Raw genomic sequence first — 27,133 nt, forward strand, 5'->3', positions numbered from 1 at the left:
GTTATTTGAAAGATCCTTCAATGTTTGCGTTTTGATTCTCTAACAGTGTTTTTTTGTCTAATATGATACTTATATTTGATCTAAGTTACATATTTTGGTATAGTAATTTTTTTAGTGTTTAATTCACATTTTAAGATTGATTTTTAGTGCACCTTAATATATAATATTTGTATAGTATGTGTATTAAATTGGAAAAAAATAATAATACAGATATCATAGAAAAAAATATTAATAATAATATAGATAAATATAATTCAGGAGAATTAGATCAAATTGCAAGTAAAAAAAAAAAGAGAAAGTTGATATATAAAATTGCATATTACCCCTAAATTATAATAGCTTATTTTAAGTTCTTGTTTTTTTTTACCCAAATTAGCCACATTTTTCTTATTACAAATTTAAATCCACAAATTTATATGAATATTATGATAGATTTGGTGGTAGACATTCATACTGAAATTCTTACAACAAATAAATTTGTGATAAAATAAAAAAATATTTTTTTACTTATGTATTTGTGTAATTAAACAAATTATTTATATGTAATTTTGTCAATTTATTGTTCATGTCATAAAAAATAACAAAATAATTAAAACTAAAAGTTTTTATAAAGAATAGGAATTTATATAGGTGAATAAAAAATATAAGGACTTATTTGAATAAGCTATTAAACTTTATAAGACCATTAATATATAAACCATATAAATTAACTTTTTCTCTTTATACGTCAGTTTTTTTAATTTGCTAGAAAATGACCTAAATACCCCACATCCAAAAATCCCATTGCTTAATTGTCACAAAACTAAAGCCATCTAAACTCTAATTCTACCCTCGAGTTACTTTAATAGTAAAACTAATAATTGGTGAGTCTATGTAAAATTTTAGGCTTACTTTTTAGGTTGAATTTGATTTGAAAAAATGAGTTTATAATTTTATTCAAATCTGATCTATATTAAAAATAATAAACTTGTATTTGATTCGGCCGATTATAATACATTTTTTAATTTATTTTTATATAAAAATAAATTTTAAAAAATATAATACACTAAAAATATTAAAATAAATATTTACCAACAAACTAAAAATACATAAAAAAATATAAACATGTGATTTGAATTAAGATCGAATAAAAACAAATATTATTTTTTATTTAAATATATTTTTCGGACTAAATATTTTCTTGTATTTAAATTTCATACCATAAATGAAACGGTGCCCTAACAATGTGGCGCCTAATCTTGCGTACGTGCGCTAAATAATTGCCACTTTACCCATTAACAAAAGGCGCGAACCGCAGATTCGAACCCTTTTTTTTATTTTCTTAAAGAAATTTATTTATTTACGTAATTTCTTTTTTTTTTTTACTTTAAATAACTGATATTCATTAAAGAGGGGATAGGTTCGACAAATAACTGACAGAAAAAGTCACCCAAGGAAAACATGAAACTACAACAAAAACAGGAAAAAACCAAAGCAAAAACAATAAAGCAGGAAAAAACCAAAGCAAAAATAGGTAAACAGCACATAGAAATCAAAACCACTATCAAACCCCAAACCCACTCCCCAAAACTTCCCAAGAGAATATCAGCAGCCGAACCCTTTCCAAGCAAAACAGAGCCTCAAAACGAATCAAAGATCCAGAAAAGAAAAAAGCTTTTGAACAACCACCATTGGAGATTCGCAAGAACCTTCTCCAACCCACAAAGCAGAAAAGCAGCAAATTTGGCCCTCAAACTCCTTCTTCAGCTCTTGGTCAGTATCAATGTAGCCAAGTTCTAGTGAAGCTAAATGAATAAAAATCGGATAATAGATAGTGAGAACTTATGAAAATTTGCAGGTTCTCCTAGCAATAATCTCACTCCTGCAGGTCCTTGTCGTTATGATAGCTCCTTAGGTATTGTTTTTGCCCCTGAGTATTCTTTTTCAGGTGTTTATTATGAAACCATTATAGAAAAGTTAAGTGGCTGTATGAAACTGATACATTATTCTTGAATTTAAACTCAGGACTTTTGACAAAGTTCATAAATTTGATTAAACAAGCTGAAGATGGTAGTCTAGATTTAAACAAAGCTGCTGGTACCTTAGAGGTAACTGTTTCATTATTTGCTCAATTGAGTCGTACAATTCCGTTTCTTGATGGTTTTTTGTTCTTCTAGGTGCAAAAGAGGAGGATATATGATATAACCAATGTCCTTGAAGGAATTGGTCTTATAGAGAAGAAACTCAAGAACAGAATTCAGTGGAAGTATGATATGTATCCTTGCTAATCTACTCATTGGCATTGAACGGTTTCCTACTTAAGAAAACACTCAAATCTTTTAATTAATGTCAGGGGGCTTGATGTCTCGAGGCCCGGGGAGGTTGATGAGAATGTTGCTACTTTGCAGGTATGATTTGTGAAACTGTGAACAAATTGTTAATGAAATTCAGATCCTTTAATGATTGTGCTTCAGCTGTTATGGTTTGATCTGTGTGCTGTTTTCACTTTGTAGTCTTTTGCTATTTATCTTATCGGAACACAGCTTTGTTGAGTCATATTAATTTACGTGACTAATAATACAATACCTGAACATGGCGGATTAAACGTCTTGTGTTTTGTATCAGTTAAGTTTGTAGTGTGAGCTTCATAACGGTAACATTCCTTGCAGGCAGAGGTTGAAAACCTTCATAATCAGGAACACAGATTAGATGGACAAATAAGGTTAAAGCAACTACGGCTTCTGCTATTCTTACCTCAGTTAAATTGATTTCGTTTGCTAAATTATTACCAATTTTTCTATACCGTACAGAAAGACGCAAGAAAGATTGAGGGACCTAAGTGAAGACGAAAATAATAGCAAGTAAATCTTTACTTACCCTCGAGATATTATTTTTACAGTTTTTGCATGATTTCAGGAGAGCAACTTAATTTCATCTTTCCCCATCTCAGGTGGCTTTTTGTTACCGAAGAGGATATCAAGAGCTTACCCTGTTTCCAGGTTTATTTTATTGCTTGAATGTTTCATTAATGTTTTCGAGTTGGTATAAGGTCGCCTGGCATTGCTAATGCTATTGCTAGGGATGCTTTCTACTTTCGGTTGTTAACTATTTGTTTTTATTGCCTTGTTTAGAACGAAATGTTGATTGCCATTAAAGCTCCGCACGGAACCACTTTGGAAGTCCCTGATCCTGACGAGGTATTCTCAAAGGCTTGAAGAATTAATGTACGGTTTATGTTTTCATGCTCGATCATAATTGCAAACCTTTCTTTTTATAGCAGGATGATGATTCTCTCCAAAGGAGATACCGGCTTGTCCTTAGAAGCTCAATGGGTCCTATAGATGTTTACCTTGTCAGGTAACAATGGCTTCTTGTCTGTTAAAGTTTGGTATGATATAAATCTTGTCATATGGCATCATAAATGTTCGTCCTAGAACTATAGCGGTAAACTGTCCTGATAATTCCTCTTATCTCTCTGTGCTATTCTAGTCAAATAGAGGAGAAATTTGAAGAGATACAAGGTGTAGGTCTGCCATCAAACTTACCGTCTACATCAGGCTTGGATGAGAACCCAGCAGAGGTCGAAACACAGGGCCAATATATTAATGGAATGTGCTTAGATCATCATGTCTCACAGGACTTTGTAAGCGGGATCATGAAGTTTGTTCCCTCAAATCTTGATGTAAGATCAGACAACAAACACGTTGTCTTTCAGATATCATATTCCTTTGATCGTCTCAAAATACTCATATGATGATGTTTCTAATTCATACACTCTTCCAATAAATCGGTAACGAGTACTCATTTCCTGATTTCTTTACGCAGAATGATGCTGATTATTGGCTTTTATCGGATCCTAGTGTTAGCATCACCAACATATGGCGAACCGAATGTATCCTCTCTATGGAGACACACTCAGATACATTAAACTATTTTCTTTAGCTCATTATTTTGCATATTCCCTGACTCTTTCGACTATATAGCTGGCATCGAATTGAACAATTTTGATATACTTCAATACACTGGCATGGCTGCTGGTAGCACGACACAACCCCAAACACCTCCATTAAATGCAGCTGAAGTACCGCCTCCAGGTAATTCAACCGGCAGGTAAAGAGTCCTTGGCTTTATATTTCCCGTTGAGATCGTTCCTTATACTTTGATTACTTCGAATAGGAAGTAGGTAGCACAATCATTGTACAGTTAATACAAATGATCTAACATAGGTAAGGTCATAATATTTTCACTGGCATAAAGACATCATGTGATGTCAAACAAATGATCTGATGATACCTTGTTTTTACTGTATTGTGCTATAAAGTTTTTTTTGCAAATATTGAAATTCAAGTTCTAGAGGTGATTTTGGATAGGACCGTAAGTGAATCGTGCTTGAACGAATGGACATCTGTTCATGTTTATTTATTTTTAAGTTTGTTCGTGTTCATAAATAATATCAAAATTTTGTATATGTTCATGTTCATTTGTTTAAGTTAAACGAAATGTTTGCGAACATATTCATAAACATACACGAATAATAAACAAACATATATCTTATTATTTTAGATATAAATATTAATAATTATATTATAAATAAAATAAGCACACAAATAATAATTTTATGGGTAAATTACAAACCTAATTATAAGTATTTTTTTCTTGTCATCCAACTATTCAATTGTTTTTTTTGGTTGCAAATTGGTTAATATAAAAATTTAAACATTCAAAACGCAAAAATCTAAGATAATTAGGTGATCAAAAAAATAAAATTAGATAGTTGAGTGATTATTTTGAAACTTTGCATAACTGGATGGTAAAAAAAGAAATTTATTAATGGTTGGACGACTATTAGTGTAGTTTACTTTAATGTTGCATACAAGTTGTCTCTCAATGCCAATGCACTTCTTACTATCACCTTAAAAACACTTTTTTTCCTCAATGTTGCTAAAGTTTAACACATTTGGTTCAACTGATATGTTAATATATTTTGGAAATGTTTCATCTACTTTTTCCCTTAGCCTTGAGGTATATGCTTTACCATGCAACCATATTTCAGCCTCATAGGTGCATTTGAGACAACCTACATTTGTCAGTGTTCTATTAAATATGTATTCTGAAGCTTTATCTAACACCAAACTGAAATTTGGTAAGTTAAGATCCATATTTAAGATTTTTTCTCCTTCAATGTTTTCCTCCATTAATACTAAATATTCCAATTAACCCTCACGGCTCAACAAATATCTTCTATACTCTTCAGGAGATATATTATATACTAAGCCTGTATTCATTGCTTTCAATGGATTCATACATCCACTTCCCATTGCTAGCATAGTTTTATTGGATGACTTTATCATTGGATTTACTGCAATTATTAAAAGAAAGTTTGTCTCAAAGCTCTATAAGAATACTAGTTAAAAAGTTAAGAAATAAATGTTTAATTACCACTAGTCATTATAGCAATATTTGTGTTGTTTTATCTCTTTATTATTTTGGTTGGATGTATATGTGTAATTTGCATGTATATTATTCTTTTTCATGACTTTGTGGAATGAGGTAATTTGTTTCTACATCACCAATGGCCATGACAAGAAATGTTGTGTAGCATCTATAAGTTTTCTCTAACTTGGCATGTTCTATCTCTGTAATTCATTTAGGAGTGGTGGATTGTTTGTCAATGAATCATTGGATACCATTTCACCATAATCTAGGTATCTGGTTGAATCTATTTCTAAGTTCTATTTTATACTTTTTGGATGATTGGTAAAAGGTGAACCAAAGGACAAAATACCTTGCTTCAAGGAAAAGATAATTAACTGTTACTGAAATACTTTATAGACTCAATTGTATATAATTTTTGGACATCATTGATCAAGGCATATATTTGAGTTATTGAAATTACTCAACTGTTCATAACTATAAGAAAACTTAATACGTAAAGCTTAAACACTTGAGCTAAAATCGAAGATTCATTAGTAATATCTTAGATTCTCAAAAACAATACAGCTAATGTCTCTGCAATCAAATATAAGTAATATCTTCCCTTCTCAAAAATCAGTTTAATGGTCAAATGATAAAAAAGCTGAAAGCTAAAAAAAACAAAAAAAAACTTAGCATTTGCTATCACATGTTTAGCCTAATTTAATTTGCTTTTATTTTTCTTTTTTTTTTTGTGTTACACCAATTCTTTGTTCCACCTTTCGTTTTCTTGGCATTTCAAAATAATCTTAGGTCTCCTACAAACACAAGTATTTTAACGATTAATTCTTACTCAATTTTAAAGTAAGCAAAAGTAAATGGATGAAATATAGATTTTACCTTTTCCATAGATTCGTGCTCAATATAATAACAGGGCTTGATACAGCGATGCTATTGTCTTCCTTCTATTCGCGCCATATTAATGTTGCATGTGCCAATACAAGTTGGTCTCTTACTATCACCTTAAAACACTTTCTTTCCTTAATGTTGCTAAAGTTTAACACATCTAGTTCAATTGATATGTTAATATACTTTGGAAATGTTTCATCTATTTCTTCCCCTAGTCTTGAGGTATATGCTTTACCATGCAACCATATTTCAACCTTGTAGGTGCACTTGGGACAACCTATATTTGTCAGTGTTCTATTAAATATGTATTCTGAAGCTTTATCCAACACCAAACTGAAATTTGGTAAGTTAAGATCTATCCTAAGATTTTTTTCTTCTTCAATGTTTTCCTCCATTAATGCTAAATATTTCAATTCACTCTCACGGCTCAGTAAATATCTTCTGTACTTTTTGGGAGATATATCATATACTAAGCCCGGATTTATTGCTTTCAATGGATTAATACATCCACTTTCCATTGCTAGCATAGTTTTATTAGATGACTTTATCATTGAATTTGCTGCAATTATTAAAAGAAAGTTTGTCTCAAAGCTCCATAAGAATAATAGTTAAAAAGGTTAAGAAATAAATGTTTAATTACCACTAGTCATTATAGCTGATTTAATTTTTGCTATTCCCCAATCATTGTGAAATGTCTTAATGTAGGATAGCATGCCAGCAACAACTGTAGTAGCCATTGAAGTACCACTCATCACCTGCTAATGAGTATAAATATTCTAAGCATCGTATTTGTTAGCACATAAAATATCTTCTCCCGGAGCACATATATCAGGCTGCAAAAGTAGAAACTAAAATATCAATTGTATGAACAATTCCAATATATAATTAAATATTGATACAAAAATAGATAATAAACAATAAATTATGAATTCTATCAAGAGATAAAAAACATATAATTACCTTTAGTACATATGAATTTCAGCTTTTTCTAGATGTGAGGTTAACTTTACAAAGGTCTCCATTTTGTTCCTCATAAACAGTCTAGTAAATTTTTGTTTTCTTTTCTCTTGAAAAATAATATGATAAAAATAATATTAATATTTAATAGACATACATATAAATTATCCAAAATAATGAAATAACTTTAAAAAATATACCTTCTGCTACTATTTTCTACAAACTTTTGAATTTTAATGCCATCTTTTTTCCGTCATGTAAATAACAGGTCTATGAAGCTCATATGATATAGAATCGTGTATATGATATATGCACAATATTTTCATTTAAAAGCACATTTATTATCTCTTTTTTTCCATCATTATAAATAATTTTCCCCTTTACATCTTTTCGAATCTCCATTTTTTTCTTTTGCAGTTGAGATGTTTCAGTTTTGGATTCAACTTCTTTTCCTTTGCTTGTTACTACAACTTCAACAGCTCTTTTAACATATAAACAAATATTTCGTTAGTGTAATTTTTATATATCAATATTAAAATTACAATATAATCTAAATAGAAATTTATAGGGCATATACTCAGACCAATGAATTAGTTCGCAATAATCTCCATCTTTATCCATAAATGAAGCGAACCCCTAAATTAAAATATATATAATAAGTTAGTACATTATTTTAAGCTAGTAATTTAATTAAAGAACGATGATTTACCTTAATTTGTGTTCCATTTCCTAGCTCAACTTATGTTATGAATCTTCCACCAGAATTACATGATCCGACCTCAATAACACAAGGAGCTAACCATCCCAATAGAGTGTAATATTTGTCACCATGATTATCCGAAGCTGTACAAACAACTATATTTTCTTTCATTGCCAGATATCCTCCTAAATTCACTGGATCACCGAGATACGAAGAATTGTTTGACAAAATATTAGTGTTCAAAGGTACCATTATTACATCCACCTTGTCCAAAGTAGCTTTCTTCATAGCATCAAGTAAATTTTTTTTTAAAACTTCAACACTTCTATCAACTATCACTTTATCACCATAAATTTTGTAGGATGCTATTCTGGCAAAAGGATTTGCTCTTTGTATTTTAGAATCGAAAACTTTAGAAATATCTTTCAGCTAATTTATTTCTATTAAAGTTGCAGCAGCAATGGAAGCACATGCAGTGTCATGACCATTGAGGTCTTCCGGAAAATTACAATCAACAAATCCTGTCGCTTCAGTTAACACTATTCATTAAGTGTAATTTTCAATAGCCACAATCTTTCTACATTAAATATCAATTTAAATCATCATTTTTATTATAAAAAATAAATTAGTAATAACTGAATCAAAATGCATACCTTTTAAAAGGAATATTCAAATGGTTGGATTCCAAAATAGGAATATGTTTATCTTCAAAACATTCATGATTCACATTTATACCCGAATCAATAATTGCAATTATTGATTTTGGCTTTTCTTCCACTGAAATTTTTTCTGTCTTCAAAGCAATTTTTTTCTTCATTCATGATAAATTTTTGGAATTTGAACATGCATGGTGCAACTGATATCATCAGCATTAATAGAATGGTTCGAATTTAATTATTCATTAGTGATCCTAACAAATTTAATTATTCGAATTTAATTCAATATTTAACACAATTTTGTGAATTTTAATTCTAAAACTTGAAAAAACTATATTCAATATAATTTTCATTCCTATATCACTTTTCTTTCCTTTTTTGGTGAATTAAAAAAGTAGGTAAGGCCGAATTCAGGGGTTGGCAGGGGCTCGGTCCCCTCTAAAATGAAAAAATTTCTGTTTAAGCATTTTAAAATTTTAAATTAGTAAAAGTAATTTTTTATTTTTAAAAGTAAAAGTAAAAGTAAAAATAATTTAAAATTTTTAAAAGGTTTAAATAGAAAATTTTTCATTTTAGAAGGGACAGAGCCCCTGCCAACCCCTGAATTCGGCCCTGCCTGCTTTTATAATTCACCAAAAAAGGAAGGAAAAGTGATACAGGAATGAAAAGTATATTGACTATAGTTTTTTCAAGTTTTAATTCAAAATTGTGTTAAATATTGAATTAAATTTGAATAATTAAATTTGTTAGGATCACTAACCATTCTATTAATGTAGATGATATCAGTTGCACCATACATGTTCAAATTTTGAAAATTTATCATGAATGAAGAAAAAAAATTGCTTTGAAGACAGAAAAAATTTTAATGGAAGAAAAGTTGAAATCAATAATTGCGATTATTGATTCAAGTATAAATGTGAATCATGAATGTTTTGAAGATAAACATATTCCTATTTTGGAATCCAACCACTTGAATACTCCTTTTAAAATGTATGTATTTTGATTCAGTTATTACTAATTTATTTTTTATAATAAAAATGATGATTTAAATTGATATTTAATGCAAAAAGATGTGGCTATTGAAAATTACATTAAATGAATAGTGTTGACAAAAGTGACAGGATTTGTTGATTTTAATTTTCCTGAAGAGCTTAATGGTCATGGCACTGCACGTGCTTCCATTGCCACTGGAACTTTAACAGAAATAAATTGGCTGAAAGATATTTTTGGAATTTTCGATTCTAAAATACAAGGAGCAAACCTTTTTGTCAGAATAGCATTCTACAAAGTTTATGGTGATAATTGATAGAAGTGTTAAAGTTTTAAAAAATTCTTTGCTTAATGCTATGAAGAAAGCTACTTTGGACAAGATAGATGTAATAATGATACCTTTGAGCACTAATACTTTGTCAAACAATTCTTCCTATCTCGGCGACCCAGTGAATTTGTGAGGATATCTAGCAATGAGGGAAAATATAGTTGTTTCTACAGCTTCGGGTAATCATGGTGACAAATATTACACTCTATTGGGAGGATTAGCTCATTGGGTTATTGAGGTCGGATCATGTAATTCTGGTGGAATATTCATAACACAAGTTGAGCTAGGAAGTGGAATACAAATTAAGATAAATCATCATTCTCTAATTAAATTACTAGCTCAATGATAATGTACTAACTTGTTATATATTTTTTAATTTAGGAGTTCGATTCATTTATGGATAAAGTTGAAGATTATTGGAAAACTAATTCATTGGTCTATGTTCCCTATAAATTTCTATTTAGATTATATTGTAATTTTAATATTGGTTTATAAAAATTACACTAACGAAATTTTATTTATATGTTAAAAAAACTTTTGAAGTTGTAGGAATAAGCAAAGGAAAAGAAGTTGAATCCAAAACTGAAACATCTCAACTGCAAAATAAAAAAATGGAGATTCGAAAAGATGGGAAGGGGAAAATTATTTATAATGATGGAAAAAAAGAGATAATAAATGTGCTTTTAAATGAAAATATTGTGCGTATATCAGATACATGATTCTATATCATATGAGCTTCATAGACCTGTTGTTTATGTGATGGAAAAAGATAGCATTAAAATTTAGAAGTATATAGACAACAGTAACAAAATGTATACTTTTTAAAGTTGTTTCATTATTTTGGATAATTTATATGTATGTCTATTAAATATTAATATTATTTTTCAAGAGAAAAGAAAGCAAAAATTTACCAGACTGTTTATGAGGAACAAGATGGGGACCTTTGTAAAGTTAGCCTCACATCCGAAAAAGGCTCAAATCCATATGTACTAAAGGTAATTATATCTTTTTTATCTCTTGATAGAATACATAATTTATTGTTTATTATCCATTTTTGTATCAATATTTAATTATATATTGGAATTGTTCATACAATTGATATTTTAGTTTCTACTTTTGCAGCCTGATATATGTGCTCCGGGAGAAGATATTTTATGTTCTAACAAATACGATGCTTAGAATATGTATGCTCATTACCAGGTGATCAGTGGCTACTGCAGTTGTTGTTGGCATGCTATCCTACATTAAGACATTTCACAAGGATTGGAGAATAGCAAAAATTAAATCAGCTATAATGAGTAGTGGTAATTGAACATTTATTTCTTAACCTTTTTAACTATTATTCTTATGGAGCTTTGAAACAAACTTTCTTTTAATAATTGCAGTAAATCCAGTGATAAAGTCATCCAATAAAGCTGTGCTAGCAATGACAAGTGGATGTATTATCCATTGAAAGCAATGACTACAGGCTCAGTATATGATATATCTCCCGAAGAGTATAGAAGATATTTGCTGAGCCGTGAGGGTGAACTGGAATATTTAGCATTAATGGAGGAAAACATTGAAGAAAAAAATCTTAGGATGGATGTTAACTTACCAAATTTCAATTTGGTGTTGGATAAAGCTTCAGAATATATATTTAATAGAACACTGACAAATGTAGGTTGTCCCAAGTGCACCTACAAGGTTGAAATATGGTTGCATGGTAAAAAATATACCTCAAGACTAGGGGAAGAAGTAGATGAAGCATTTCCAAAGTATATTAACATATCAGTTGAACAAAATGTGTTAAACTTTTGCAATTTTGAGGAAAGAAAATATTTTAAGGTGATAGTAAGAGACCAACTTGTATTGGCACATGTAACATTAATATGTCGCGAATAGAAGGAAGATAATGGCATCGCTGTATCAAGCCCTGTTATTATATTTAGCACGAATTTATGGAAAAGGTAAGATCTATATTTCATCCATTTACTTTTGCTTACTTTAAAATTGAGTAAGAATTAATCGTTACGATACTTGTGTTTGTAGGAGACCGAAGATGATTTTGAAGTGCCAAGAAAATGAAAGGTGGAACAGAGAATTGGTGCAACAAAAAAAAAAGCAAATTAAATTAAGTTAGACATGTGATAGCAAATGCTAAGTTTTTTTTTGGCTTTCAGCTTTTCTATCATTTGACCATTAAACTGATTTTTGAGAAGGGAAGATATTACTTGTATTTGATTGCAGAGACATTAGCTTTATTGTTTTTGAGAACCGAAGATATTACTAATGGATCTTCGATTTTAGCTCAAGTGTTTAAGCTTTACGTATTAAGTTTTCTTATAGTTATGAACAGTTGAGTAATTTCAATAAGTCAAGTATATGCCTTGATCAATGATGTCCGAGAATTATATACAATTGAGTCTGCAAAGTATTTCAGTAGCAGTTAATTACCTTTTCCTCGAAGCAAGGTATTTCGTCCTTTGGTTCACCTTTTACCAATCATCCAAAAATTATAAAATAGAACCTAGAAATAGATTCAACCAGATACCTAGATTTTGGTGAAATGGTATCCAATGATTCATTGACAAACAATCCACCACTCCTAAATGAATTACAGAGATAGAACATGCCAAGTTAGAGAAAATTTATAGATGCTACACAACTTTTATTGTCATGGCCATTGGTGATGTAGGAACAAATTACCTCATTCCACAAAGTCATGAAAAAGAGTAATATACATGCAAATTACACATTGGAATGAAATTGCTTAAACCCCCACCAGTTATGGCAATTCCTCCCCATTAGCTTAGTTGCCCCTGAGTATTCTTTTTCAGGTGTTTATTATGAAACTATTATAGAAAATTTAAGTGGCTGTATGAAACAGATACTTTATTCTTGAATTTAAACTTAAGACTTTTGACAAAGAAGTTCATAAATTTGATTGAACAAGCTGAAGATGGTATTCAAGATTTAAACAAAGCTGCTGGTACCTTAAGAGGTAACTGTTTCATTATTTGCTCAATTGATCGTACAATTCCGTTTCTTGATGGTTTTTTGTTCTTCTAGGTGCAAAAGAGGAGGATATATGATATAACCAATGTCCTTGAAGGAATTGGTCTTATAGAAAAGAAACTCAAGAACAGAATTCAGTGGAAGTATGATATATATCCTTGCTAATCTACTCATTGGCATTGAACGGTTTCCTACTTAAGAAAACACTCAAATCTTTTAGTTAATGTCAGGGGGGTTTATGTCTCGAGGCCAGGGGAGGTTGATGAGAATGTTGCTGCTTTGCAGGTATGATTTGTGAAACTGTGAACAAATTGTTAATGAAATTCAAATACTTTAATGATTATGCTTCAGCTGTTATGGTTTGATCTGTGTGCTGTTTTCACCTTGCAGCCTTGTGCTATTTAGCTTATCGGAATACAGCTTTGTTGAGTCATATTAATTTACGTGACTAATAATACAATACCTGAACATGGCGGATTAAACATCTTTTGTTTTGTATCAGTTAAGTTTGTAGTGGGAGCTTCATAACGGTAACATTCCTTGCAGGCAGAGGTTGAAAACCTTCATAATCAGGAACGAGATTAGATGGACAAATAAGGTTAAAGCGATTACGGCTTCTGTTATTCTTACCTCAGTTAAATCGATTTCGTTTGCTAAATTATTACCGATTTTTCTATACCATACAGAGAGATGCAAGAAAGATTGAGGGACCTAAGTGAAGACAAAAATTAATAACAAGTAGATCTTTACTTACCCTCGAGATATTATTTTTACAGTTTTTGCATGATTTCAGAAGAGCAACTTAATTTCATCTTTCCCTGTCTCAGGTGGCTTTTTGTTACCGAGGAAGATATCAAGAGCTTACCCTGTTTCCAGGTTTTTTTATTGCTTGAATGTTTCATTAATGTTTTCGAGTTGGTATAAGGTCGCCTGGCATTGCTAATGCCATTGCTAGGGATGCTTTCTAGTTTTGGTTGTTAACTATCTGTTTTTGTTGCCCTGTTTAGAACGAAATGTTGATTGCCATTAAAGCTCCGCACGGAACCACTTTGGAAGTCCCTGATCCTGACGAGGTATTCTCAAAGGCTTGAAGAATTAATGTACAGTTGACATGTCCATGCTCGATCTTAATTGCAAACCCTTCTTTTTATTGCAGGATGATGATTCTCTCCAAAGGAGATACCGGATTGTTCTTGGAAGTTCAAATTTTCAATGGGTCCTATAGATGATTACCTTGTCAGGTAACCACGGCTTCTTGTTGATTAAAGTTTGGTATGATATAAATCTTGTCGTATGGCATGATAAATGTTCATCCTAGCACTAAAGCGGTAGACTTTCCTGATAATTCCTCTTATCTCTCTGTGCTATTCTATTGAAGTTGCGGAGAAATTTGAAGAGATACAAGGTGTTGGTCTGCCATCAAACTTACTGATACGGGGTTGCGCGCGGACCAAGATCGAGTTGCAAAGTCACGAGAAACTCCTACGAAAACCCTAAACAATTAGATCTGAAACGAAACAGAAAATTAAAAGATTAGATTTTTGAATTTTCAGATCTGAAATAAAATCCCCAAAACAGTAAAGAATCAAATAGAGAATAGAAATAAGTGTTAATAAGGAATCTTGAAACCCTAGAAGAGATTGCGATTCTGCCCAATTAAACACCCAGATAGTTTTCTCCAAATTTCGGCAATCTAATTTCTCCCAAAAAAGAGTATGGATGAATCGGTAAGAACCCTAGAAATTGAGGATTTTTGGGCTAATTCCTTAAGATAAAAAAAGGCTGAAAACACAATAAGAACAGAAAATAAATTAGATAAAGATTCGGCACAAGCAGAAATAAAGAAAGAATTGACAGTAAGAAATTAAAAGATAAGTCCTAAGAAGCCTTGAAATCCCGAAAGATCTCACAACTCCCTTCAAACGGCTCTAATCTCCCCTCCAAAGAATATCAATGGCAAGAAGAAGGTTGAAGATGGCTCCCACAATCAAAAGATTGTTAAAACAACTTCTAAATAAAACTCAAGAGAGAAATCTTGGAGAAAACTCAAAGAAAATTCTGCTCTCAACAAATCTGAAATTTTAATAATAATGATCAGTGTTTAACAAGGTGGACAGCCATGCCTTTAAATAGGCCTTATAACTAGTCCTAATCTAATTAGAAAACTAAAATAAAAAAACTCCTAATTATTTTAATATGGAAATTCGGTCAAAGGTCATTTTATCTGGGACTCTTGGACTGAATATTGACATAAAAATTTAAACTAAGTAAATAAATAAATAAATAAATAAAAATAAAAATAAAACTTTACAACTTGGGCCACTTTGACAATTTGGCCTGATTTTCAACTAAGTATGGATGGATTTCTTGATTGGGCTGGGAATTTGCTTATTGGGCCTCGCCTTCAAGAATTTGGGCTTTTGTGACTCGTATCACTTACCGTCTACTTCAGGCTTGGATGAGAACCCAGCAGCAAGTATGGTAACGGAAGAGAGCAGAGAGGTCGAAACACAGGGCCAATATATTAATGGAATGTGCTTAGATTGTCATGTCTCACAGGACTTTGTAAGCTGGATCATGAAGATTGTTCCCTCAGATCTTGATGTAAGATCAGAAAACAAACACGTTGTCTTTCAGAGATCATATTCCATTGATCGTCTCAAAATACTCATACGATGACGTTTTTAATCCATACACTCTTCCAATAAATCGGTAACGAGTACTCATTCCTGGTTTCTTTACGCAGAATGATGCTGATTATTGGCTTTTATCGGATCCTAGTGTTAGCATCACCGACATATGGCGAACCGAATGTACATATCCTCTCTATGGAGACACGCTCAAATACATTAGACTATTCTTTTTAGCTCATTATTTTGCATATTCCCCGACTCTTTCGACTATATAGCTGGCATCGAATTGAGCAATTTTGATATACTTCAATACACTGGCATGGCTGCTGGTAGCACGACACAACCCCAAACACCTCCATTAAATGCAGCTGAAGTACCGCCTCCAGGTAATTCAACCGGCAGGTAAAGAGTCATTGGCTTTATATTTCCCGTTGAGATCGTTCCTTATACTTTGAATACTTCGAATAGGAAGCGCAATCATTGTACAGTTAATACAAATGATCTAACATAGGTAAGGTCATAATATTTTCACGGGCATAAAGACATCATGTGATGTCAAACAAATGATCTGATGGTACCTTGTTTTTACTGTATTGTGCTATAATTTTTTTTTTTTGCAAATATTGAAATTCGAGTTTTAGAGGTGATTTTGGATAGGATCGCAAGTGAATTGTGCTTGAATGAATAGACATCTGTTCATGTTTGTTTATGTTTAAGTTTGTTCGTGTTTGTTAAAAATATCAAAATTTTGTATATATTTAGGTTCATTTGTTTAAGTTAAATGAAATGTTCACGAATATTTACATGAACAATAGACAAACATCGTGGTGGTGAACGATTCCCATGATCCGTACCTGGATTTTCGACACTCCATGCTGCAAATGATCGAGGAAGAGCATATCTACTCCGTCGATGAACTACAGGAGCTTCTTCAATGTCTTTTGGAGCTGAATTCACCATGCCACCACCGTGTTAACGTCGAAGCTTTCATGGGGATCTAGCATCGGATATTATGTGAATACGTTTAATTATTTCTCACGTCCGAAAAACTGCATGGCGGTTGATCATCATAAACTCATAAATAATATGTAAGTTTTTTTTCCTTGTATTTATAACTATAGTTATAGACCATCTATAATAATGGTTAAGTTTAGGATAAATCAATATTCGGTGCCTGAATTTGATAATATTTTTCCACATGATCCTTAAAAAAAAAATTTCTACGAATTTAACAGTTTTTTTTTTTAATTTGATCTATAAACTTAGATTCGGTTAAGGCATAATGATGTGGCAATTTTGATATTGTAACATGTCATCACTTGAAAGTTTTAAATTAATATAATCTATATAATTAAAACTTTTGAATTTGTCATTATTTTGCATGTGTTACCGTGTGAATTTTTAAAATATCTATATAATTAAAAAGTAAAATTTCCACTGAATACAATATTGAACATGTCGAATATTAGAGTGTTCAAATTTCGGTTAAAGCTAAATTAACTTACTGAACCGATTTAGTTCAGTTAATCGGTTGGTTAACTGATTTAATTTGGTCGAATGTCGGTTAATATTTTTTGAAAGTTCGGTTACCGATTAATTCGGTTAGAAATCGGGTAATTAACCTAATTTAATAGTTAATATTATATATTATATGTATTAGTTAGTTTGGTTAGTTCAACTAATTTAGTCAAATGATATTTTAACTAAAAAACAAAACGCATAAATATCAATTAATCGAAATATTTTAATTCAGTTAATTTTTTTAAAAAAATTCAGTTGGATTAAGTATTAAAGATTAAAAAATTTGATTCTTACTAATTCAGTTTGGTTATAATTCTAACATCTAGAATATATTTTCCGTATATATTAAAAAATAATTTCTTTAATATATTTGCTGTATATATACTAATTCGGATTGGTTACAATTCAACATGTAGAATTATTCATACTAGTTTTATTTTGACTTTTAAAAAGTAGAGGATTTTTACCAAAAAAAAAGCGCTATATAATTTAAAGGAAAAAAACTCCCCATTTTCTCGAACGGCTCTCTGACTCCGGTCATTCGTCAATCTCTTCATCTCCCAGGCCCCGTTCTGGCCATTTCGATCCAACTTCGTTAAAGGTATTTTCTTTTCCTTTACTTATCAATTTTAGGGTTTACTTATCAACTTCGTTGGATGTGGATGTAAGGGATACTTTAAGAAATATGAAGAGTTAGAACAACATAACCTTTTCCCCCTGGCCATGTTTCTAACAAATTTAATTTCAAATCATCTAGTTTGGATTTTGGAGGACTGGTCGGAATGTAAACTCCCCAAAATAGAAGTCTTGAATTATCATTTTATTTATTTCTGTATTTTCGCCTTAGGTTTTTCATTTTCTTCAATTGACTGTATATTTTCACATATGAAATGCAATTGAAACAGACTCCAGCTTGATGAAGCAACCTGAACAAGTGAGAAGGGGAAGGGGAAGGTAAGGAACTCAAAGGTATTTCTTGAATTGTAGTCATCTTCTTTTCTTTTTCCTTTTCTTTTTTTTTTCTTTTCTATTTACTAAGGAAAGATAAGATGGTCCAAAAAGAAAAACGGGGACGCATTTGGATTCAGTGTTTAGCTTTTTCTTTTGGTTTGGCACGAATTTTATTTGGCTTTTGCCCTTTACCCTTACTTTGACTCAGGTGTGAGTGTCTGAGATGGATCGACATGGGTATTTTCAATTTTCTTCTAGGCATTTTCATGTATTTGTTGGATTTTTAGAGGGTCATATCTACATATACATATATGCATTGGATGTGGATGTAAGGGATACTTTAAGAATATGGACAATTAGAACAACATGACCTTTTACCCCTGACCATGTTTCTAATAAATTTAATTTCAAATCATCTAGTTTGGATTTTGGAGGACTGATTCTAATGTAAACTCCCCAAAATAGAAGTTTTGAATTATCATTTTATTTATTTATGTATTTAGTTCCATCGCCTTAGGTTTTTTATTTTCTTCAATTGATTGAATATTTTCACATATGATATGCAAATGAAACAGATTCCAGCTTGATGAAGCAACCTGAATGCAACAAGGGAGAAGGGGAAGGGGAAGGGGAAGATAAGGAACTCGAAGGTATTTGTTGAATTTTGTAGTCATCTTCTTTTCTTTTTCATAAGATGGTCCAAAAAGAAAAAGGGGGAGGCATTTGGATTCAGTGCTTAGCTTTTTCTTTTGGTTTGGCACAAATTTTATTTGGCTTTTGCCTTTACCCGTACTTTGACTCAGGTGTGAGTGTCTGAGATGGATCGACATGGGTATTTTCAATTTTCTTCTGGGCATTTTCATGTATTTGTTGGATTTTTAGAGGCTCATATCTACATATCCATATATGCATTGCATGTGGATGTAAGGATACTTTAAGAAATATGAAGGGTTAGAACAACATAACCTTTTACCCCTGGCCATGTTAAGTATCTTGGAACTTAATATCTGTGTTAATTTTCATTTTTTCTTTCCTACATGCTTTAACAGAGGATGATATCAGCCAAGACTCCGATTGTTTCTCCAGTTTATCCAATTCTAAACCGGTAAAATCTGTGTGTCACATGATTCTTTGTGCTGCTTTCAGTTTTCAAGTGGAACTAGTTTTTTCTACTCTTTTTTATCTGGTTTTTATTATTTCATTGCTGCACCGCATGCAACTACAGTGGCATTTTGTACGCTTGGAGAAGACATGTCAGCGTAATGAGCAGGTAGCTTTGTTGTTAAAGGTGCTTAAATGGTAAGCGAAGCCTCTTTTATTTTGCTCAGTGGTTTTTATGGTTAATAATTGAATTATTTGGTATCAGATTGAATGATAGAATTTTATGTTCTCTTCAACAGTGATAAGTCTGTAATCCCATCTATATATGAATTCCGTAGCCTCTTGTCTTTTCATGCTTACTTGACGTTGGATGAGGCTGAGAACTTAAGTGGTTAGTTCCTTCAGTCTGCTCCATCTCTTTTAAGTTTTTCTTATGCAGAAATACATTTTTTTTAGCTGACCCTTTTTCTGCCAATTCCTTTTATTGTTAAAGAATTAGAAGAAGTCGAGGAAATTGGTTTGCCTTCAATGTCGGTGCTTGCTAGGAAAGCAAAACGAATCAGGTCTTTAACTTCCAATGGTCTACTAAAAGCAAAGAAACAAAAGACTAGTATGAGATCTATATTATGTTGGCAGGCAGCATTCTCTCGCAGCGGAGACAAAACAAAGAGAAATGGAGGTACAATGAAGGTATGACTCACCTAAATTTTAATTATTTGGATGTGTTATGTATCTCACATTCTACCAGGAGTGTTATATGTTTCATTGCTAATGTTTTGGAATCCTTGCAAATCTTGGGTCATTTCTGTATGTTATGATCGGAAGAGACGTGGGTGGGTTAGTGAGCGATATGCTTTGACAACAAGAGATGAGAAAAAAGAAATGTTGTCGAGTTGGATTTTAAGTAAACAATGAAAATGATTTAGAGACTGCTTTGGAAAGAAAGTTTAGGTGCTGGTTGTTTGGTATCTTGGTAGTGAATATCATTGTCACTTATCATTGTCCTATAATATTTTCTGTGTTTGTGCTTTTTCAGCTGGCATATTCTTATGATGTGGAAATTCATGTCACTCAGTATTTCTATTAGTCTTTGATCTGCTCTAATGCTCAATGAAATCTTAACCCAATTGTGCTGTCAAGGGTGCACTCTATAACCCATATGTGCATGTTTTGGTATCTCTCTCTATCATACACACACATGCACACAATTAGTATTATACAATTATGATAATAGAATTTAAAAAGTGATCCCTTTTGTTGATCAATATGCATATTTTTGTTGTTGTGAAATACTCAAATATTGAGGAGGAGAGTTTGATAGTTTCTTTCCTTTCTAACTAGTATGATATATGTAATAAAAAAAAAATGAGGAGAACCTCTATTAAGCGAGTTTGTGTGTGTGTGTGCGTGTTCATCAGATTTGCATTACCCAACAAGGCTGTGGGTTTCTGTTGTCCGGACTAGCTTTGAATGCTCCTGACCAAATGTGCCTCGCCCGATCAATCAAATTTGTCTTAGTAGATGGATAAGAGGCCAACTTCCTCCTTTCTCAAATGAACCAATTTTTAACAATTTCTTTTTTAGAATAAGTGAATGCCATCTTGTTAAGGACTACTTTTTACAATAACTATTTGAGTGCTGATTTCCCGCTCTTCTCTCACTTTAAACAGATTTTGAGCCAGAGCCAGAGTCTGACATTAAGGATTTAGAGGAGGAAGACTTGTCAGGTATGAGGTCTGACTTTTCTTATAAAATTTTGGATTTTTTTTTGTTCTGCCTCTCTGCTTTATGTGTTAGTGGAATTTGTTAATTTTGTACCCTTGCTATTTTGGAACTTACATATTTTTTGTTGTTTTGGCTTTGTTTGATGATTCTCTCTTTTTTTTCTCAAATGAACCAATTTTTAACAATTTCATTTTTAGAATAAGTGAATGCCATCTTGTTAAGGACTACTTTTTACAATAACTATTTGAGTGCTGATTTCCTGCTCTTCTCTCACTTTAAACAGATTTTGAGCCAGAGCCAGAGTCTGACATTAAGGATTTAGAGGAGGAAGACTTGTCAGGTATGAGGTCCCACTTTTCTTAAAAAATTATGGATTTTTTTTTGTTCTGCCTCTCTGCTTTATGTGTTAGTGGATTTTGTTAATTTTGTAGCCTCGCTATTTTGGAACTTACAATTTTTTTGTTGTTTTGGCTTTGGTTGATGATTCTCTCTTTTTTTCTTTTTTGTAATAAACACTTGAACAGAGGATGATTTGCTCGATGATTATGGTTCGTCCTGCAGATACGAGGGTTATGATGGGTTTGATGCATCTGGGAAAAGGGTTTGTTGCTTGATTTTTTTGCTTTTAATTTCTGAGGGCTAAATAGTTATGTATGGTTATCTGATTATGCTTGTACACCCATCTTGCATTGGAAACTGGCTTTACTATATTTTTATATTAATACTTTAATATTAAAATTGAATAAAATCATATTTCTATTATTAATTGAAAATTCAAGCCAAGCCGGCTTGAATTAAAATAAAACTTTTCCAAGGTCCTTAGACAGGTTCTAAACCGAATATATGTGAGCTTCATCTTACTACTTTTTATAGGTTGTTGTAGGCCTTACATCTATTGATTTAGGTGTAGTTTCTTGAGTATGGAGCATTTCTCCGGTATGAGGATTGTGACATCATTCACTTTCATTTCTCATGTTTCTGAAGAGTTTGTTGCTAGAACCTAGAGGCTAGCTCAGTCAGTTCATGCAACCATTTTTTAAGGGGGTCAACAGATCTGGAGTTGGAATCGCATATCTGCAATATTTTCCTTTATTGATAAACAATAGCCTCTTTTTTGTTTATTCTGGAATGGCAGTGGTATGAAGTAAGCTTGGTAGATGACAAAAACCAGGATTATCATAAAGCTTTGCTGCTAGATGTGCTTAAATGGTATCTAAACATGTTTCTTTTGTGGACTTAATGAAGATTGAGTATTAGCTTGCTATACACTGAAAAGTGCTTCCCTTGACAGGGATTCATGTAAAAGCATCTATTGGTATAAGGCTAATCATCTGTTTGAAGCCCGCATGAGTGAGGAAGAGGCTGATAAAGTTGCTGGTTGGTTCTCTACCCTCTCATTTCTATTTTCTCCTTGCTTAGAATATGGCTACATTGATTTGAGTTTTTGAGTTTGTCAGAGTGTCTAGTATACTCCGATGTGTGATTTGATTGAAATTATTATTTTACAGATTAGGAATGAGAAACTGTCATCCCATTCAATCGAATTGGGATGCCCTGGATCTGACATGTCTCTTGGGAAGATTAACATGAAGCTCAAAATTATGGGAGTATTGATTCAATACTCCCAAATAAAAAGGGAATTGGTCTATGGTCGATTCAGTAAAAATAGAAAACTAGGAATTTTGAGTAGTGTTTTTTTTGTCGAAAAATTTCAATACATGTTAGACATGTCTGATACCAAGTCAGAATAACATCTATCTGTTTCTTGACATTTAATCTTTTGTTTACTGTATTCGCTTTTTTTTTTTAAGGGTTGGAAGAAGTTGAGTACGTGGAGCCACGTCGGTACATCATGGAACTCAATTAGGTGACGTTTCATTTGAAAAATTAATGAACTTCGTCTCTATTTCTGGTCTTTCGATCTTATTTACTAATCCGGTCTGAAAAAAGCCAAATTAATGCTTGGTTCCTATTAATTTTTAGGTTAAAATTAAAGTTTTTTTTTTTAAATTGATGCTACAATAGGGTTTTTTACTAAATTAGTATAAAAAAAATTAAAAAATTCTAAAATAAGACACCGAAAAAATTAATTACGGAAATGGTATAGTCAGGGTGGTCACGCCACTCTGACAGGCGGCACCACCCTGACATGACCATCAACAGTGCACAGCAACAGTAAAAAAAACACTGAAAACAAAAAAAAGCTGAAAACGAAAAAAAATAATAAAAAAGGGTCATGTAGGTGCCAGAGGCGGCACCAGTTGTGTAGGTCCCACAGGCGGCACCTAAGCACTTTATTCGTATTTTTTTCGTATATTATTTTTTAAAATATATTATTTTCGTATTTTATTTTTTTATATTATTTTAACAAAAAATGTTTCAAATGTATTATGTAAGTGTTTTTTTATATTAATTTAATAAATAACCCTGATTTTGACACTTTCTTCGTATTTTTTTCGTATCTTATTTTTTAAAATATATTATTTTTGTATTTTATTTCTTTATATTATTTTAGCAAAAAATGTTTCAAATGTATTATGTAAGTGTTTTTTATATTAATTTAATAAATAACCCAGATTTTGACACATTCTTCGTATTTTTTTCGTATCTTATTTTTTAAAATATATTATTTTCATATTTTATTTCTTCATATTATTTTAGTACATAATGTTTCAAATGTATTATTTAAGTATTTTTTATATTTTTTCAATAAATAACCCTGATTTTAGCACTTTATTCGTATTTTTTCGTATATTATTTTTTAAAATATATTATTTTCGTATTTTATTTTTTATATTATTTTAGCAAAAAATATTTCAAATGTATTATGTAAATTTTTTTATATTAATTTAATAAATAACCTTGATTTTGACACTTTTTTCGTATTTTTTTCGTATCTTATTTTTAAAATAAATTTTATAGTGCTTAGGTGCCGCCTGTGGGACCCACACAACTGGTGCTGCCTCTGCCAGAGGCAACACTGGTGTCGCCTCTGGCACCTACATGACCCTTTTTTATTATTTTTTTTTCGTTTTCAGCTTTTTTTTTGTTTTCAGTGTTTTTTTTTACTGTTGCTGTGCACTGTTGATGGTCATGTCAGGGTGGTGCCGCCTGTCAGAGTGGCGTGACCACCCTGACTATACCATTTCCGTAATTAATTTTTTCGGTGTCTTATTTTGGAATTTTTTTTATACTAATTTAGTAAAAAACCCTGCTACAATATGTTCTCATATATTACCCACTGAGTTGATTAAAGAATATCAGTGGAAGTATATTAGTTTATAATTATTTTTAATTGTGAAACGGGTATTTGGGCCAGTCGGGCATGGTTGTATGGGGATTTCCACCATCTCCTATCAGGTTGTGAAAAACGACTCACCCTCTAGAATGTTTTTGTTTACTAATTATTGAATTTGCGATCGATCACAGAAAATTTGGTCCAGAGAATGTCCAAGAATATGTGAAACGTCATCCATTTTTGGGGTGACACAAAAGTTCTCCTTGGCATATTGATAAACAATAGCCTCTTTTGATTCAAAGAAGCGATTTAAGTATTTTAAATTGAATTAAACTTTCTGGGATCTCTGACTGTCTTTCTTGCTAATTTTTCACTGAAAATTGGTTTTCTTTCTATCCCTTCAGACTCGATCGAAAGGCTAAATGATCAAATTTGGGCCTAAATGTTTGAGGTATTGTTCAAATCAAGATCAAAACAGAAAATTGCTACATTTCGAGACTAAACGGCAAAACATTATCATATTGGTCCTTTTTTGAGTAGGACCTACATGAACAATAAACAAACATATATCTTATTATTTTAGATATAAATATTAATAATTATATTATAAATAAAATGAGCACACAAATAATAATTTTATGGGTAAATTACAAACCCAATTATAACTATTTTTTTTGTCATCCAACTATTCAATTGTTTTTTATTTATCACAAATTGGTTAACATAAAAATCTAAACATTCAAAACTCAAAAATTCAAGATAGTTAGATGATCAAAAAATAAAATTGGATAATTGAGTGATCATTTTGAAATTTTGCATAATTGAATGGTAAAAAAAGAAATTTATTAAAGGTTGAATGATTATTAGTATAGTTTATTTTAATTTTATCAATATATAATAATCGAACAATAAGAAATGAGACTTAAAGTTTTGATATATTTGTTTTTTTAATTTAATAATCAACAATTTTTTTTAAGCTAGGAGAAAAAATATATATTTTTTGTACTTAAATTAGGACCAATTTTGACTTTGATAAATATCTAAATAGTAAATAATAGTTTTTAAGGATTTCTACTAATAAAATTATTTGTTTAGAATCATTATTCGTTATCACCAAATTACTACCACATAAAGCATTGCTTAAGAATGAAAATAAACCCAAAAAAGTTTTTTTTATTGAAAAACAATAATTAGATAAAATAATTGGAAAAAAAAGTCTTATCCTCGAAGTTAAGCACCTCAAAGAATAATATATATATAAAATAAATTCAAGAGATAAAACTAAAAAGAATCTTACTCAAAATCACATTCCTCTCATCCAAATCAATCTTTGTAGCCACTATTAAAAGCTATAATTTCCAATAGAATAAAAAAAATATGTTGAAAAGTACTTATACCAAGAATCCTCTTTGTTTTTAGGTTAAAATATCTATTAGTTTTTTACTCTCTTAAAATTTAAAATTTAATCTCTTTATTTTTTTCAAATTTTAAAATTTAGGTTCAATTATTAATATTATTAAATTTGTTGGTATGACATTTTAAAATTAACAGTTCTAAAAGTTAGATTTGAATTTTCAAAATATGGAAAGTGAATGGATTAAATTATTGAAAACAAAAGTACATGGACTTAATTCTAAATTTTTAAAAAAATATAAGGACTTATAGCATATTTTAACCTTTGTTTTTACCATCAACCCTATAAATCCCACCATTTTCTATGCATATTTTCATTAATGTCTTCCAACAAGAAAAAGCTGTTGAAATCCCTCTTAACAGCCAATGCAAGATGTGGGTGTAAAAAACGGTCATGTTCATGAACCAAAACTCAAAGTTTCACCCCCACCGCCGCCGCCGCCGTCATCACCATCACCAGCATCAAATTTCAACATGGATACAATATCATCATCATCACCGTCATCCAATGTTATGGTAAACCCTAAAATCATGGACAGCATCGCGGTGGTGAAGGATTCCCATGATCCGTACCTGGATTTTCGACACTCCATGCTGCAAATGATCGAGGAAAAGCATATCTACTCCGCCGATGAACTACAGGAGCTTTTTCAATGTTTTTTGGAGCTGAATTCACCATGCCACCACCGTGTTATCGTCGAAGCTTTCATGGGGATCTGGCATCGGAAATTATGTGAATACGTTTAATTATTTCTCACGTCCGAAAAATTGCATGGCGGTTGATCATAAACTCATAAATACTATGTACGTTTTTTCTCCTTATATTTATGACTATAATTATTGACCATCTATAATAATGGTTAATTTAAGGATAAAATAATGTTTGGTGCCTCAACTTGTTTTTTTTTTCAACATGATCCTTAAACTATTTTTCTACAAATTTGATAGCTTTTTTTTTAATTTGATCATGAACTTGGATTCTGTTAAGGCATGATGATGCGGCAATTGAGATTAGTAATTTCCTTTTTATAAAAAAGTTCAAACTATAATATTAGATGGTTCGCAAATTAGAATCAGATGTAGAAGACAAATATTTTAAATTTAGAACAATGAAAATACTTTAAAATATTTATAAACAAGAGATATTAATTATTTTTTATTTACTTTATTTAAAAAATATTTACAAAAAATACATTAAAATTATAAAAAACCATATTTCAATAAAATAAATTTAAACCAAACCCAACTAATGGTCACAATCATATTTTTCCTTTAACTTAATATATATACTAAATTTCACTAATATTTAATTAACATTAATCTTGATTAATCAATTTGGTGGATAAAAGTTGCCCACGTCTCAAAATATTCAATTGGTCCTTTTAACTAATTAAAATTTTGTAGCAATTAACTTTTATTATTTTTACAATTTAGTCTTTTTTTCTTAATTAACTATCAAATCACTAAAACTAACTCAAGTCTGATTTTCACGAATACAGTGCCTTAACTTTTCAAAACATGCATCCAAAAGAGAACATCTCTTCAACGAAATGGTCATACCTTTTCTCCTCCTACGACCAAGTTGCCTCCGCTAAAAATGAGTTGACTTCGACTCCATAACGG

General features: G+C 31.1%; 3 protein-coding genes across 10 annotated transcripts; all 3 read left to right on the plus strand.

Moving 5' to 3' along the window:
- Positions 1–1,517: 1,517 nt before the first annotated feature.
- LOC107940771 (transcription factor E2FB) lies at positions 1,518–15,947 on the plus strand (the record flags this gene model as incomplete). Its single annotated transcript, XM_041084847.1, has 17 exons — positions 1,518–1,752; positions 1,838–1,894; positions 2,005–2,087; positions 2,157–2,245; positions 2,333–2,387; positions 2,649–2,701; positions 2,790–2,840; positions 2,930–2,978; positions 3,111–3,176; positions 3,257–3,336; positions 3,469–3,661; positions 3,805–3,871; positions 3,963–4,089; positions 13,756–13,804; positions 13,936–14,001; positions 14,085–14,169; positions 15,675–15,947. Coding segments are annotated over 16 exons (1,389 nt in total), but the record flags the coding sequence as incomplete, so codon positions are not given.
- On the plus strand, positions 15,695–22,863 carry LOC107940774 (uncharacterized). 8 transcript variants are annotated; one of them, XM_041085900.1, is made up of 15 exons: positions 15,695–15,947; positions 16,377–16,649; positions 17,647–17,683; positions 17,988–18,036; positions 18,609–18,683; positions 19,083–19,138; positions 19,259–19,332; positions 19,434–19,525; positions 19,628–19,813; positions 20,805–20,861; positions 21,143–21,199; positions 21,384–21,460; positions 21,995–22,068; positions 22,151–22,236; positions 22,671–22,863. In XM_041085900.1, the coding sequence occupies exons 5-15, from the start codon at positions 18,620–18,622 to the stop codon at positions 22,724–22,726; spliced, it is 879 nt and encodes a 292-aa protein (XP_040941834.1). In that variant the 5' UTR covers positions 15,695–15,947; positions 16,377–16,649; positions 17,647–17,683; positions 17,988–18,036; positions 18,609–18,619; the 3' UTR covers positions 22,727–22,863. The 8 variants fall into 8 exon arrangements, with proteins under 8 accessions (XP_040941834.1, XP_040941833.1, XP_040941835.1 ...); XM_016874223.2 differs by having other exon boundaries at positions 15,708–15,963; positions 17,988–18,051; XM_041085899.1 differs by lacking the exon at positions 17,647–17,683 and having other exon boundaries at positions 17,988–18,051.
- Positions 22,864–25,763: 2,900 nt separating this feature from the next.
- LOC107940773 (transcription repressor OFP6) lies at positions 25,764–26,480 on the plus strand. Its single transcript, XM_016874222.2, has one exon. It carries the CDS (start codon positions 25,877–25,879, stop codon positions 26,255–26,257), a length of 381 nt encoding a protein of 126 aa, XP_016729711.1. The 5' UTR covers positions 25,764–25,876; the 3' UTR covers positions 26,258–26,480.
- Positions 26,481–27,133: the final 653 nt, after the last annotated feature.

The sequence above is a fragment of the Gossypium hirsutum genome, chromosome A13 (assembly GCF_007990345.1).
Source record: "Gossypium hirsutum isolate 1008001.06 chromosome A13, Gossypium_hirsutum_v2.1, whole genome shotgun sequence".
NCBI lineage: Eukaryota > Viridiplantae > Streptophyta > Magnoliopsida > Malvales > Malvaceae > Gossypium > Gossypium hirsutum.